Consider the following 13615-nt stretch of genomic DNA (forward strand, 5'->3'; position numbering starts at 1 on the left):
GTTGGAGGTTGCTGTGAGCTGTGATGCCACAGCACTCTACCCAGGGGAACAGCTTGAGGCTCTGTCTCAAAAAAAAAAAAAAAAAAAAGATGGAGACTTTACATCTTTTGTATTTTTCTGGATGAGTTAAAGAACATTCTCCTTAGTAAAATCTCTCAAGAATGGAAAAACAAGTATCCCATGTACTCAATACCGATTTGAAAGTAGTAGATGAACAGCTAGCTACAGGCCCACGTGAGAGAAAAACAGAAATTCAAGTAAGAAGGAAGGGGGGGGGAGGGGGCTTGGTAAGCTCCCACCTAACGGATACAACATAGGGGAATATGAAACACCTCCTGGATTAAGGACTCAGCTACCACTTGGATACTATCTAACAAATGTAGAAAATGTGACCCAATCATACATACCTTTATATTAACCCAAAATTTAAAAAGTAACTAGTTAGAGTTACTATTAAAGGAGGCTTCCAACCACCTGTTATACTTGTTCAAGTTCATTACCAGTAATCTCATGCCTTTGAACAAAGACTAAAGAGGCCTAGGATGTCCTGATACTGTTAGTGTCAAGCCAGCTGCGCACTCATTATGCGAACGTCATTTCACTTTAAAAATTGGAAATTGCTGTTCCCACTGGCTTCTCCGTAGTTGCCGCCTGGCTTCCCTTCTGCAGAAGAGGCCTATAACTTCTTCACTTTCAACTTTGATCCCGAACCCGAGGAACCAGAGGAAAAACCAAAGCCAAAACCCAGAGATGAAACTGGCCAAGAGGAGGAGAAAGGGGAGGAGGAACCACCCTCGCAGGAAGGAGCCGACAGAATGGTATTTAACACCTTGATGCTAACGGGGAGGGGAGGGACGTGCAGGGAGAAATGAGAAGCCATATCCCCGGGAGGGAGAGAGTGCTGGGGAGAAACCGGCCTCCCCGGCGGAGAGCCCGCCTGGGGCTTACCTGGAAACAGAAGTACCAGATTCCCCCACAGCTAGGGCAGTAAGGGCTTTGGTTGAATCTATCTTTGTTTTTTTTTTGGGGGGGGGGGAATACTGGAATAACATGGCTTGTGGATTTTTCTTGCTGGCCTGCACACAGCGATTAGTATTCGTCTCACACACAAAATGGATGCCTGTCCAAGGTGGATGAAGCCTCGGTCTCTGTCTTTCCACAGTCTCACACATCAGCAGCTTTTTCAGCCCAATATCTACCTACCTACCTAGGCTGCCGCTCAGATTCTGTCAGTGTGGGTGGTACGTGTGAGATAAAAGGAACGCACACCGCTGAGAAGTGGGCAAAGGTATTGAGTAGACAGGTCTTCAGAGAAGATGTGCAGATGGCCGGTCAGCACAAGAAAAGATGCTGAATGTCACTAATCGTTAGGGACACGCAAATCAAACCCCCAAGGAGATACCACTTCACACCCATTAGGATGTCTATTATCCAAAAACAAAACAAACCAAAAATAAATAAATAAATAAATAATAAAGGAAAGAGAAAATAAGTGTTACAGAGAGTGTAGAGAAATTGGACTTCTGTGCACAGCAGGCGAGCGGGTAAAATGGTCCAGCTGCTCTGAAAACAAAAATGTAATGAGCTATCCACTAATGATGGTGGTTCTTCAAACTTTAAACATGGAATTTTTGCAATAAGATCCAACAATTGTGTTCTGGGTATATATCCAAAAACACCGTAGTCAAGGACTTGAACATGAATTTGTGCACCTGTGTTCATAGCAGCGTTATTCACAGAGTCAAAAGGTGGAGGCAACACAAGCATCCATCATATCTGTCTGTCTATCTGTCTGTCTATCTATCTGTCTATCTAGCTGTCTGCCTGCCTGTCTGTCTGTCTAGCTGTCTGTCTGTCTGTCTAGCTGTCTATCTATCTGTCTGTCTATCTAGCTGTCTGTCTGTCTATCTGTCTGTCTGTCTATCTAGCTAGCTAGCTGTCTATCTACCTGTCTGTCTGTCTATCTATCTATCTAGCTGTCTGTCTGTCTAGCTGTCTGTCTGTCAGTCTAGCTGTCTGTCTAGCTGTCTATCTAGCTGTCTGTCTGTCTGTCTGTCTATCTACACACACATTCAGTTTAAAAAGGAAGGGAATTCTGACACAGGCTATAACACTGACGAACCTTGAAGACATTATGATAAGTGAAATAAGCCCATCACAAAATTATGCGACTTCACTTATATGGGATACCCAGAGTAGTCCAAATCGTAGAGACAGAACTTAGAGTAGGGGTGCCTGGGACTGGGAGAAGGAGAGGAGGGAGTTTTTGTTTAATGGGTATAGGGTTTCTGTCTGGGAAGGAAAGATGATTTGGAGATGGATGGTGACGATGGTTGCATGACAGCGTGAATGCACTTAATGCCACTGAACTGTACACCTGAGGATAGTTAAAGTGGCAAAGTTTAAGCTGTGAGTATTGCACAACATTAAAAAGAAAGGAAGACATACCTGGACCTTCCAGAATGTGCATAGTTGGCACATTCCTTTGCTTCACTTGTAACTTCCTCCCTTGAAAACTGCTTCCCAGAAATGTATTTTCTTACCTAGGTCTAGGGAAGCTTGGGAGTATTTTAGGCTAGTCCGTAATAATTGTTTTACAAATCAATCTTCAGCTTGTTCTTCTGTGGGGATATCCCATGAGGTTTCAGGCAGAATGACCAACTGCACAGCCCTGTGCAGGCTGAGCTGTGAGCCTTTGCCCTCACCATGGGGACCTCCTCACACTGCTGCTTCAGTGGCCCCTGACATGACAGCTGGCTTCCCCCCAAGTGAGTGATCTGGGAGAGAACCCAAGGAAGAGGTCATGGTGGTGCCTTCACAACCCAGTCTCACATCCCATCACTTCCACGCAGCCTTCTCATTGAAGCCAGCCCTGAGGCAGAGCGCTCTCTCACCAGAGGAGAGTCGGCTTCACCTTTTGAAAGTAGAAATCACAGTTCACGGGCATCTTAGGAAGTCACGGCACTTTCCTCCAAGGCCGCCACCTCTCCCCTCCCTTTGGCCTTTTCCCTCCTGGAAGCTCTCTGGTCCTATAACTGCCCTTTAAATCACGCACCCCTTTAACCTCTCCCTGAAGTCTGTGCAGGTTCCTGCCTGCCCGGACACTTCTTTAGTATTTTCATACTCAGAGGAAATTTAACCTTTCCGAACAAAGTTCCGCCCATCCTGGGCCCTCCCTCCAGCTTCTCGTGTCTGTCTTCTCTGCACTTTTTCTTGGCCTGACTTTGCTCACCACAAAGCAGAGGTGAGAGGCTGGGAGCATGGGAGGTCGCATGTACCGCTGTTTGCTGACTTTCTTTTTCCTTCTGTTTTGACATCCTCTGTCTTCCGGTTGAAAGCGCGGTTTCCATGTAGATCTGCTTTTCCCTTCTTACTGTTCTGGGTACTAGGGAAGACATGATCAGGAGGCAGGCAGCAAGGCTACCACCATTGCCTACAGCCAGCTGCAAGTCCCCACAGGCTTTTAAAAACTGTTGCTCAAAAGTGGATGCCAGGCTTAAATTTTTAAAAGAAGAAAGAGAAAGAGAAAAGGAATAGGAAGGGGAAGAAAGAGAGGGAAAAAAAAGAAATAGGAGGAAAAGTGTTTGAAAAATATTCAAACAAAATGTACTTTGACATTTGTGATTATAAGCCGCTATGCTTAGAATTTTTACATGCGTTGTTTAACTTTATCCTTACAAAGTGCAGAGAGGTAAGCTCTATTAATATACCCAGTTGGGGAAACTGAGGATCAGAAGGTTAAACAAGTTCTTTGAAGTCCCCCCAGGCAGTACAAGGTGAGCTAAGACTCAACCCCGGGCAGTCTGAGAGAAGGACGTGGAGTGCGCACCTGGCTGCCTTTTCCCCTGGGTTGGGGCCAGGTGGAAGGTTTAACTGCTACATATGAGTCCAAGTTCTTTAAATAAATATAAAAAGATAAGCACCTTCAAAGGAAGCCAGATTTGTTGGGAATGCGATTATTTTGCTTACCACTTCCCCCCGATCCAGCCTAACCTGGACATCAGCCAGGTGCGTGCCATAGTGAAGAACAATCAATGAAAACCCACTAATTAAATCCAAAAGTCATACAGTTCTATGCTTTCATTAAAAAGAAAGGAAAAGCTAACTTGACAGAACGCGTTTTGGATGAGTTGAGCAGCGAGTGTGTTTCTGAGTAAACTAAGAATCTGAGCATGACCGTCTCTCGTTCTGTCCACCACCTTGCAGGATGAGGAAGAGCTGGTCCAAGGTCAAGAGGCTGAGGACTTCCTGCTGGGCTTGGACCACAGGGCTGCGGACTTCCTGGCCGTCAGACCCGCAGACTATGAAAGCGCCCAGGTGCGGCTGCAGCGGGAGCAGGAAATGCTCTTCGTACCCAGCAGACGGACAGGTGCTTACCCTCCCGTTCCCTCACCCGGTCAGACTTTGTCATATTCCTTCTAGTAAAGTCAGGCTGGCGTGTAAGGAGGCCTCAGGTCCAGAACAGAGTCCAGTTTCTAATCTGATTTAATAACCGAGAATTATCTGAAGTCAAAAAAAGATAATGGAAAAAAAGTGGGAAAATAGAAAGTGGAAAAATAGCCCTTCGATGACACGTATTCGTAGGATATCAGAGAAATACCAGAGGGCTGTGGGAGCCCCTTCACCAAATTAGTGATGGGTTTGGGGGCTGAGAGTATGTGAGGACAGCCTCAAGTCTATCCCTTCCCCAGGGTTCCATCACCTGTGCGTTTTTTTTTTCATTGCACTGAAATGACCTTACATGACCTTTGTTTGCAGTTTCTGCCTTTGGCTCCCACACAGTAGTGGCCTGGCCTGGATCCTCAGAGTCTCCTAAGTGCCTGGTAGAGGAGGTTGTCACTAAAATGTATCCTATGAACCAATAAAAGAGTGAGTGACTACATGAGGTCATGGCCATGTTTACTTAAACTTCTTAATTTACAAAGCATGTCCTCATCCTTGACCTCATTGAATTCCCCCAGGGACAGACCTGCGTAGGTTATTATTATTATCTCTTTTGTACAGAAGGAAAGAGTTCAAAGAGCAGTGCCTGGCCCAGATTCACCCAGCTAAAGAGCTAAAACTAGTCCCTGGGTCCCTGGACTTGAACATTAATCTCTGCTCCGTATGCCCCATTGGTGACCGAGGTGGTAAATTATTTAAGTGTTATTCCCTTAAACACAGGGTCCTACAGCAGGATATTGCAAGCAAACCATTCATCTTTTCCTCCTTTCTGCTTCTAGAAGTGAATTTGGAAAATCTGCAGCCTCTAAGAACATAAATGGCATCTCTGGTGGTTCATTCACCAAAACGGCGGTTCGGTATGTTGGCGTTGGCAGTAATCTTTGTTATTTATGAACTCTCTAGTGCCTACCTATAAAAAACTTCCAGAAAATGTACAGCCCAGATTCCTGGAAGACGAAGGCCTTTACATCGGGGCGAGACCGGAGGTGGCTCGCGGTAACCAGAACATCATGGAGAACAGATTGCTGACGCAGGAGACCGTGAGTGTCCCCGCTGCACCCAAGGGTGGCCGGGCGGCCTGAACATACAATTTTCTTCCTAACAGAGCAGTCATTTCCCCTTGAGGTCGTCCACCTTACATCTACAGAAAATGGTTCATGGTTTTCTTCTGGACTTTTATCTCTCAGTCTATTTAGTGATCCTCAAATACCACCACCTCTCAACTGCTCAAAACCCATCTGGGCTTCTCTGGCTAAATCAGACACAGGCAATGTTTTCCCAACTCACAGAATTTTTTAATTGTCTATATAAACAATTTTAAATTGCACACGAACTTTGTGGACACCCTGTATGTATATCGAATATTCTCAATTTCAAGTTTTTGTCCTTTGTTTCCCCCCTTAAATCATTATTGAATAGAAAACACAATTTTTTTCTTAAGGATTCATTTTAAGCTTTTTTAAAAACTTTTTTTTTTTGCAGTTTTGGCCGGGGCCAGGCCTAAACCCACCACCCCTGGTATATGGGGCTGGTGCCCTACTCCTTGAGCCACAGGCGCCACCCTTTTAAAAACTTTTTTGGGGCGCCAGGGACTATATCTTAAATTAGTCTTGGGGAGTGTTAGGGAAGACTTGACTTCTGATAGCAACAGAGGCTTTTGAAATGTGTATGTTGACAGAGAATTGTCCTACAAACGTTTGCTAGGTCAATGACTTTCTGTCCAGTTAGAAGAAAATGTTGTCTTTCCCTCTGCTTGACCCACAGGGGAGAAGGTGGTTTGGAGATGATGGCAGGATCCTGGCACTGCCTAACCCCATCAAGCTGCTTCCTTCCAGGCCACCGGTGTTGACACAGGAGCAAAGCCCCACGGCGGAACTGGAGACCTTGTATAAGAAGGTAGACACTCTCCCCTCCCCATTTCTTTTTTTTTTTTTTTTGTAGAGACAGAGTCTCACTGTGCTGCTCTTGGTAGAGTGCAGTGTGTCACAGCTCACAGCAACCTTGGGCTTAGGCGATTCTCTTGCCTCAGCCTCCCAAGTAGCTGAGACTACAGGCGCCGGCCACAATGCCTGGTTATTTTTTTGTGGCAGTTTGGCCTGGGCCAGGTTCCAACCTGCCACCCTCAGTATGTGGGGCTGGAACCCTCCTCACTAAGCCGCAGGCGCCACCCCAATGCCTCTCCATTTCTAATGCATGAAGTTGAAAGTGCTTTGCCTTTTGAATAGCTTGGGGTGATGATTTATAACATTCCACTTTAATTTTGCTTTAATATTTAATACTATCTTACACAGAGTAAGCGGTGTGTGTATCGGGTCAGCATGAGACTGCCTTTGCTCAGGTGATCCCTTCTCAAACAAGGAGCCAGTTTCCCAGGCAGGAGTGACAGAGGCGGCCTCTCTGCACATCGCAGACAGCTGCCCACCCGCACCTTTCTCTTTTTACCTTCTCTTTTCCCTTCTGTTATCTCACACTTGCTGCAGGATTATTTCCCGCTTGCCATCTTTTTATTACATGGCTGAAGACCGTCTATCCTTGCAAACCCTTTTTACTGTCTTCTCATAAGCTGACCCTATGAAGTGGAGAAGGTCGTTACGACTGTCTTTTTGGGCACCAAGCTGCCTGATTTGAGTTCTCTCCTGCATCACTCATTGGGTGAACTTGCTCAGCCTCTCTGGGCCTCAGTTTCTTCCTCTGTGAAGTGGGCATCATAACAGCTGTGCAGATCAAATGCGATGATGATACGTAAGTGCTTAAAATAGAGTTTAGTAGGGTGGCGCCTGTGACTCAAAGGAGTAGGCTGCTGGCCTCATATGCCGGAGGTGGCAGGTTCAAACCCAGCCCCTGGCCAAAAACTGCAAAAAAAATAAAATAAAATAAAATAGAGCTTAGTAACAGCTGGCTCTCATTGAATCCAAGAGTTGCCTGCCCTCATATCCGTATTACTCTTGCTTTCCTGGGACCAGCTCCTTCAGAAACCCAGGTAATTTTAAGTTTGTAACATTTGACACTGACAAAGTATAACAGAATAGGAGGGTTATAACGATTACTCTGCAAAGCAGGGCGGTGAGCAGAGGATACTCAGCCTCGAGGGAAAGACTCGGTGGAGTCATGCTCCCCCTCCACTAATTAGGGCTTTGCCCTTCCAACTAGTGAGAGCTTTGAGGAGGCCCCTTCTCCTCTTGAGACCTGCTTCTTTAATTGAAAAATAGGAATAACAATAATTTTCTCTACTTCACTGGGTCATAGTGACCCCGCTTTGGAAGACCTTTATACCTGGCTGAGCTGCACTTAGAGTAGAATCACCGGCAATTCTTGGAACATGAGCTAGTGCAGAATGCAGATTTGGGGAAAGAGATTCGAAGTACCTGTGACCTAGGTAACATTTCAAGTAAATAGAACCATCCTACCAATGTTACTCACTAAAAAGTACAAGATGGAACCTGAGAGACACACCCCGAGTGAGCTCATAACTCTGGAACCCTGTGGTAGGAGGAACACAAGGCAAGAATTAGCAGTTGCAAAGCAATTAGAGAGGAATTTTCTATTGTCTACGCATTGGTGATTAGGCACGGATGTCTTTGTGAGGTGGACATTTTTAATTAATCCAGGTAATACGAGTTGCCATGGATACAAAATGGTCTCGTGCATATTAAGTACTTCTAACCAGTTTATAATTGAATACTTTTACGTGTGTTACAGAGGAAAGAAATAGCCCCCCACTGTTATAGTCTGAAGTAGGTGATTAATGAACAGAACTGATCTCTGAAAGACCCGGCAGGGCTTTCATAACACACAGAAGATCAGAGGAGAGTGATCCCCGCAGGAGTGGTCTCTCCTCCTCTGAATCCAAGTGGGGATTCTTGGGGGAAATTGTTGCTAAGGATTTCATGCTACCTCTAGATATATAAAAAAGGACAATGCTTACAACCAGAAGGATAAGAAACGGGGAGTCTTTCTTCCGAATGGGAAGGGAGTTGGGGTCCTTTGAATGGTCTAGGAGTCCTGAAAACTTCCTGTACATGCTTGAGCTGAGCTTAAAACAGAGCCCACCAGCAATTATTGGAACATGAGCTAACACAGATTTGGGAAGCAGATTTGGGAAAGTAAGCATGTTTTGGAAAGTACTGAGATATAGTCAATCCATTCCTATTCAACCCTAAAATATTTGTAAACACATTTCAGTTTTACAAGGACATTTAAAAAAAAATAGCTAAGTGGATCTTCTCATCAAAGACTGAATGTTATTTTATAGTGTAAAATTGATAGTTTATTATTATAAATGTAGGACATACTGTATCGGTGCCATATAGAAAACCATAAGTTTTCAATACATATTAATAGTCTACTAATCCCGGGGAGAGAAAAGCATAGAATTGAATAGCTAAAATGAAATAAACTCATATATTCTTACCCATGAAAACTAACACAAAGCCGGTCACAGCCCAGCACAAAGATAAATTAAATGGACTCATACATATGTGCTTTACTGTACGTGTAAACACTGGTCACTATCTTGCAAACACTGGTCACTATCTTGATGACTAACAGTACTGAATATCAGCTCACGCTATAAAGCAAGGGGGACATGCATTCCCATGCATGTATCCACACACATACACAACATATCCTTCCTCTTTACCTCCTCTTTCTGTTCTTAGTCTGATAGGGAAGGATGTTAGAATTTTATGATCATAGGATTCTAATGCTAATTCTGGGTTTCTGTACCCCACATTCAGACCTAACCACTTAGATCCCAAGGCTGTCTTCCCCTCTCAATTCACTGCTGCGTGAAGACAGGCTCTGCTGCACTGGACGTCCTTTAATCTTTGTTGAATAAGTGAGATGACATATGAGGTGTCACAATTACATTCGCAAACGCATCCTAGAAAAAGTGCTACAGAGCTCGTTGCTGAATGTCAGCAGGGTCATCTTTAAAGAACTCCCCTGGGAAGCCAGGCACGTTGACACCAGAGCCTAGTCCACCCTTCAAAGCGATTGCAGAACACTTTTTTTGGAACAGCCTTTAGAGCTGTTGTCACGTGGCACAGCTCAGTATTGAACACCTCAGCAAGACACAGTCACAGGTGGACATGAACACAGCTGTGGGACCCTGGCATACCAAGGTGATGAAATCTTACCGAGCTGTTTGTACAGTGCTGCCAACAAGCTCTCGGTGGCAAGCTCCCAAACTGTCAGACCTCACACCATGGTAGCTCTGATGGTGGTCATTCCAGAAAAAGAGTTTCAACATGGCCTTGAAGAGTGGACTAGGGAATACTTTGGAGGTGACTGCAGTGACCTTCTGCAGTGACGTATGTAGCACTTTTTCTAGGATGAGCTCCTGACCTTAATTGTCCTCAAATGGGAAATGCTTGATGTGATGTCTGGTAATCTACAAATGCTAATTGAATCTCTTCCTCAGCCCACAGTTTCTACAGATGGAAAAACAGAGGCTCAGAGACATGTAGTGACTTGCCAATGATCTCAGAGCAATTTCCAGGCAGAGCCGGGGCTACTGTCCAAGGCTGCCAGCAGAAGTCCAGGATATCTACCATGAAAAGGAATTAAATGACATTACTGAATATGTTACCTACCCACAATTTAGGAGACATGAAAGCTTTAATTCTTTTTTTTTTTTAATTTTTGAGACAGAATCTCACTCTAGCTCACAGCAACCTCAAACTCCTATACTCAAATGATCCTGTGCCTCAGCCTCCTGAGTAGTTGAGACTACAGGTGCCCACCACCACATCCAGCTAATATTTCTATTTTTAGTAGAGATGGGGTCTTGCTCTTGCTCAGGCTGGTCTCAAACTTCTGAGCTCAATCAATCCGCCCTCCTTGGCCTCCCAGAAAGCTGGGATTACAGGTGGGAGCCACTGCGCCCAGCCAAAAGCTTTCATTTTTAGTTCTTAGAGTTTTATAACTTCCATTTATCCTCATAATTTGTAAATAATGCATTTATGCCACATGATCTAATGTTATTATTTTCCCGATAACATAAATAGCTTCCAAAGGTCATCTCTGCAAAAGGGGAAGGATTGAGTGGTTGTCTCCAACCACCACGTCCTGACTACAGGCAGTCTTTACAACAAGGATAAAAAATAAAGACACAAAATTAAAGATAATCCTCTCGACCTTTGAGCTCCCCAACCACCACAGCAGTAGTGATCACTGCACAAAATCTTGAAGATTTTATGAAACAAAAACAGAGAGGCTTCTTTGATACACTGTACACTGGGAATTCCCGCTGTTAATGTTCGTGTCCGGGACCCCAGGATTCCCACTGGAAATTTTCGCTTCTGTTTTCCACACGCTCAGCTGAGCTGCACCCTGCTTTCCTCTGTTAATCTCGCATCCCAACTTCCTTCCTCCCCAGTAGAACAGGTGCCACGATGAAACCCAGTGAAGAGAAAGTTAGTTTCTTACTACTGTCTACAAAATAAAGATTTCTCCACGTTTTACATTTTTCAAAGGGTATCAGGCACACCACCTGGGTGAAGAATTCAAATACAACGCAGACTTTCCCTAACACACACAGACAACGTAACCTCATCGTGTCTACCCTCATATTAATCAGAAAAACAACTTTTTTCATTACACAGGAGTATATCTACACCAAATGATGATGATCAGTTTGAACTGGAATCTTTTTCATTAAAAGAGTGCAAGTTCTCAGGCCACAAAACCCAAGATTTCAGGAAACAGGATGGTCTACACACACACACACACACACACACACACAAACATTAGAAATATGACTCAGGAGAGTAATGGAGTTAAAAAGATGCAGGAAAGGAAGATGAAAATGATTTCTTTCCTCTCTCCTGGTCTTTCCTTTTCAAGTCTTCAAAAAAGAGCAGGCCCCTTAAACCTGCCGTTAGGTGATGAAGCACCTTCCAGCAACTGGCCCGGGACACGAGGGGTTCCACCTGTTTTCCCAGGCAGATTAGAACACCGTTGTCTAGGAAGAGCTTTAACTCCATTCCACCCACACTCTGCTCTCTCCGACAGGCGGTAAAATATGTCCACAGGAGCCAGCAGGTGATAGGCTCTGGAGACCCTTCTGGAAATTTCCAACTGGACGTTGATATTTCAGGGTTAATCTTCACGCATCATCCCTGTTTCAGCCGAGAGCACGTTTTGGCAGCCAAGCTGGCCCAGTTGTACGATCAGTACGTGGCAAGGCAGCAGAGAAACAAGGCGAAATTTCTTACTGATAAGGTACGTGTGTGTGGTTCGCTCTTGCTGTTGGTGGCTTTGTTCTGCTGATGCAAATTCTCCCCGAAATCACCTCTTGTGGGTGCTCCCTCTGTCCGAGATGTGTAATACCTTGTCCCATCAGAGATGGTGTACATTTAATACGTGCAAATTCAGCGGCAACCCCCTGCCTAAAAGAGAAAGATTTAGATAAACAGCACAGGCGATCACACCTTCCAAGCAGGTACTAGACGGTAGACATGTGACAATGACTTGCTTATGTGGGCTCAGATCCTGAGGCCCCTGGTAACTGGAGAATCCTCTGACTCAGAGACATTTCCATTTTCGTGTGTATTTCCCCACAGAGTGGCACCTAGACATCGTTCAACTGATGCTCAATGAAATGGGCTGTCTGGCTGGATTGATTCCCCACGTGACACCATCCCTGGTCACTTTGACCATGTGCCATTTTAGTCTCATTCTCCAACTTTAGAACTTTACTGCCCAAATAAGAGATAACTTTACAGTGCCTCCTCTTGTAGCCTGATTATGTGGGCCGCAGACCAAAGAAGACATATGCTACTTGTCATTATTCCAGTTCTTTTAAGAACAGATTAAATGGTTCTCTGTCACAGTGACAGAAGTTGGAGACAGCTGAGTGCTTGAACATCCATTCAGACTGCTGGCACCCATTTTGCCCAGAGAGGGGGTGTGGTCTACTCACATTGCTTGTGGTGGTAGGGAATAGAGTTTCTAACTCAGAATTTGTATTCATATCTTGTTAAGCTCCAAGCTCTAAGGAATGCTGTTCAGACTGGCCTTAATCCAGAAAAACCTCATCAATCTCTTGATATGAACCAGAAGACCATCAATGAGTATAAAGCTGAAATCCGGTAAGCAGAGTCTGTGATTGTAACTAAGCCTCTTTCCCCTGTTAGATACGTGCTGGCTTAGAGTTTATTTTTCCAGATAGCATTTCTGAATGCACTGAACGCGTGTGAAATTATGCCAAATAAAACAAGCAGATACATCCATCGTGTTAATAATTCAACATTTGGAATCTGACGATATGAATGAGGATGTGGGGAAATGGTTGCTCCCCTCCTCTGCAAGTGTGGGTGAAAATTGCTGCAACCATCACTCTTGGCCGTAGACCAGTGAAGTGCTGAAAATGCCCATCAGCTTGGACCCGGCAATTCTTCCTCGGATGTCTATACTCTTTTTTATTTTTTTATTAAGTCTTTCATACATAGATCATACATACATTAATGCCATTATAGGATTCAATGTGTTGATTATTTGTACAAAGTGGAATGCTTACATCCTACTAAACAACATAGCCTTCAACACTTACCCAATTACAAGATTAAGACATTTATGCTCTACACCTGATAGATCCGACCTGTACTTGCAATATGCTCCATAGGTGTGGCCCTGTACTCTCAAGGAGCTTTGCCTATGTGTGCAGCCTCCTTGTGAGAATAATTTTTATTTTAGCATGTGTTGAATAAGAGAAAGGTGACAAAAATCTGTTCTGAAAACAATCCTGGTTTGATACAACATTGCATTCAGTAATCACTATGTGAAAAACAGTAGGACTGTGTGTGAGGCCTACAGATGAACCCAGTGGACTCACTGATGGCAGAGATGCAACCTCTGAGACTCAGCATTTATGACCCAGTGAAGAGGGCATGTTGGTCCTTCCGTGACTTGTCACTAGGGGTGAGACAGTTTCAAGGCAGACAACCTGTTCCCAAACCTCTCACTCTGTGGCCTGCTCCCTCACCCCTGTGGGATCTGATCAGCTGCCCCAGAGCCACTGCCCCAGCCCCTGCTGAGGCCCCGCTGCTCCCTTAGCCTGGGCCGGCACCGCTCCACACATCCCACTGTATTTCCCATCCCAGCACCTGCTGAGGCCCCCCTGCTCCCTTAGCCTGGGCGGCACCACTCCGCACATCCCACTTTATTTCCC

General features: G+C 44.8%; 1 protein-coding gene across 1 annotated transcript in view; it reads left to right on the top strand.

The window, feature by feature from the left end:
• Window positions 1–13615, top strand: part of CC2D2A (coiled-coil and C2 domain containing 2A) — an 82947-nt gene that overhangs the window by 16207 nt on the left and 53125 nt on the right. The window contains exons 5-10 of the mRNA XM_012812874.2: window positions 645–818; window positions 4207–4369; window positions 5347–5483; window positions 6208–6339; window positions 11458–11667; window positions 12430–12536. Of these exons, the coding sequence (XP_012668328.1) occupies window positions 645–818; window positions 4207–4369; window positions 5347–5483; window positions 6208–6339; window positions 11458–11667; window positions 12430–12536 (923 nt within the window). The remainder of the gene's footprint in view (window positions 1–644; window positions 819–4206; window positions 4370–5346; window positions 5484–6207; window positions 6340–11457; window positions 11668–12429; window positions 12537–13615) is intronic.

Source organism: Otolemur garnettii, unplaced genomic scaffold (genome assembly GCF_000181295.1).
Source record: "Otolemur garnettii isolate 467f Iridium unplaced genomic scaffold, OtoGar3 scaffold00228, whole genome shotgun sequence".
Taxonomy (NCBI): domain Eukaryota; kingdom Metazoa; phylum Chordata; class Mammalia; order Primates; family Galagidae; genus Otolemur; species Otolemur garnettii.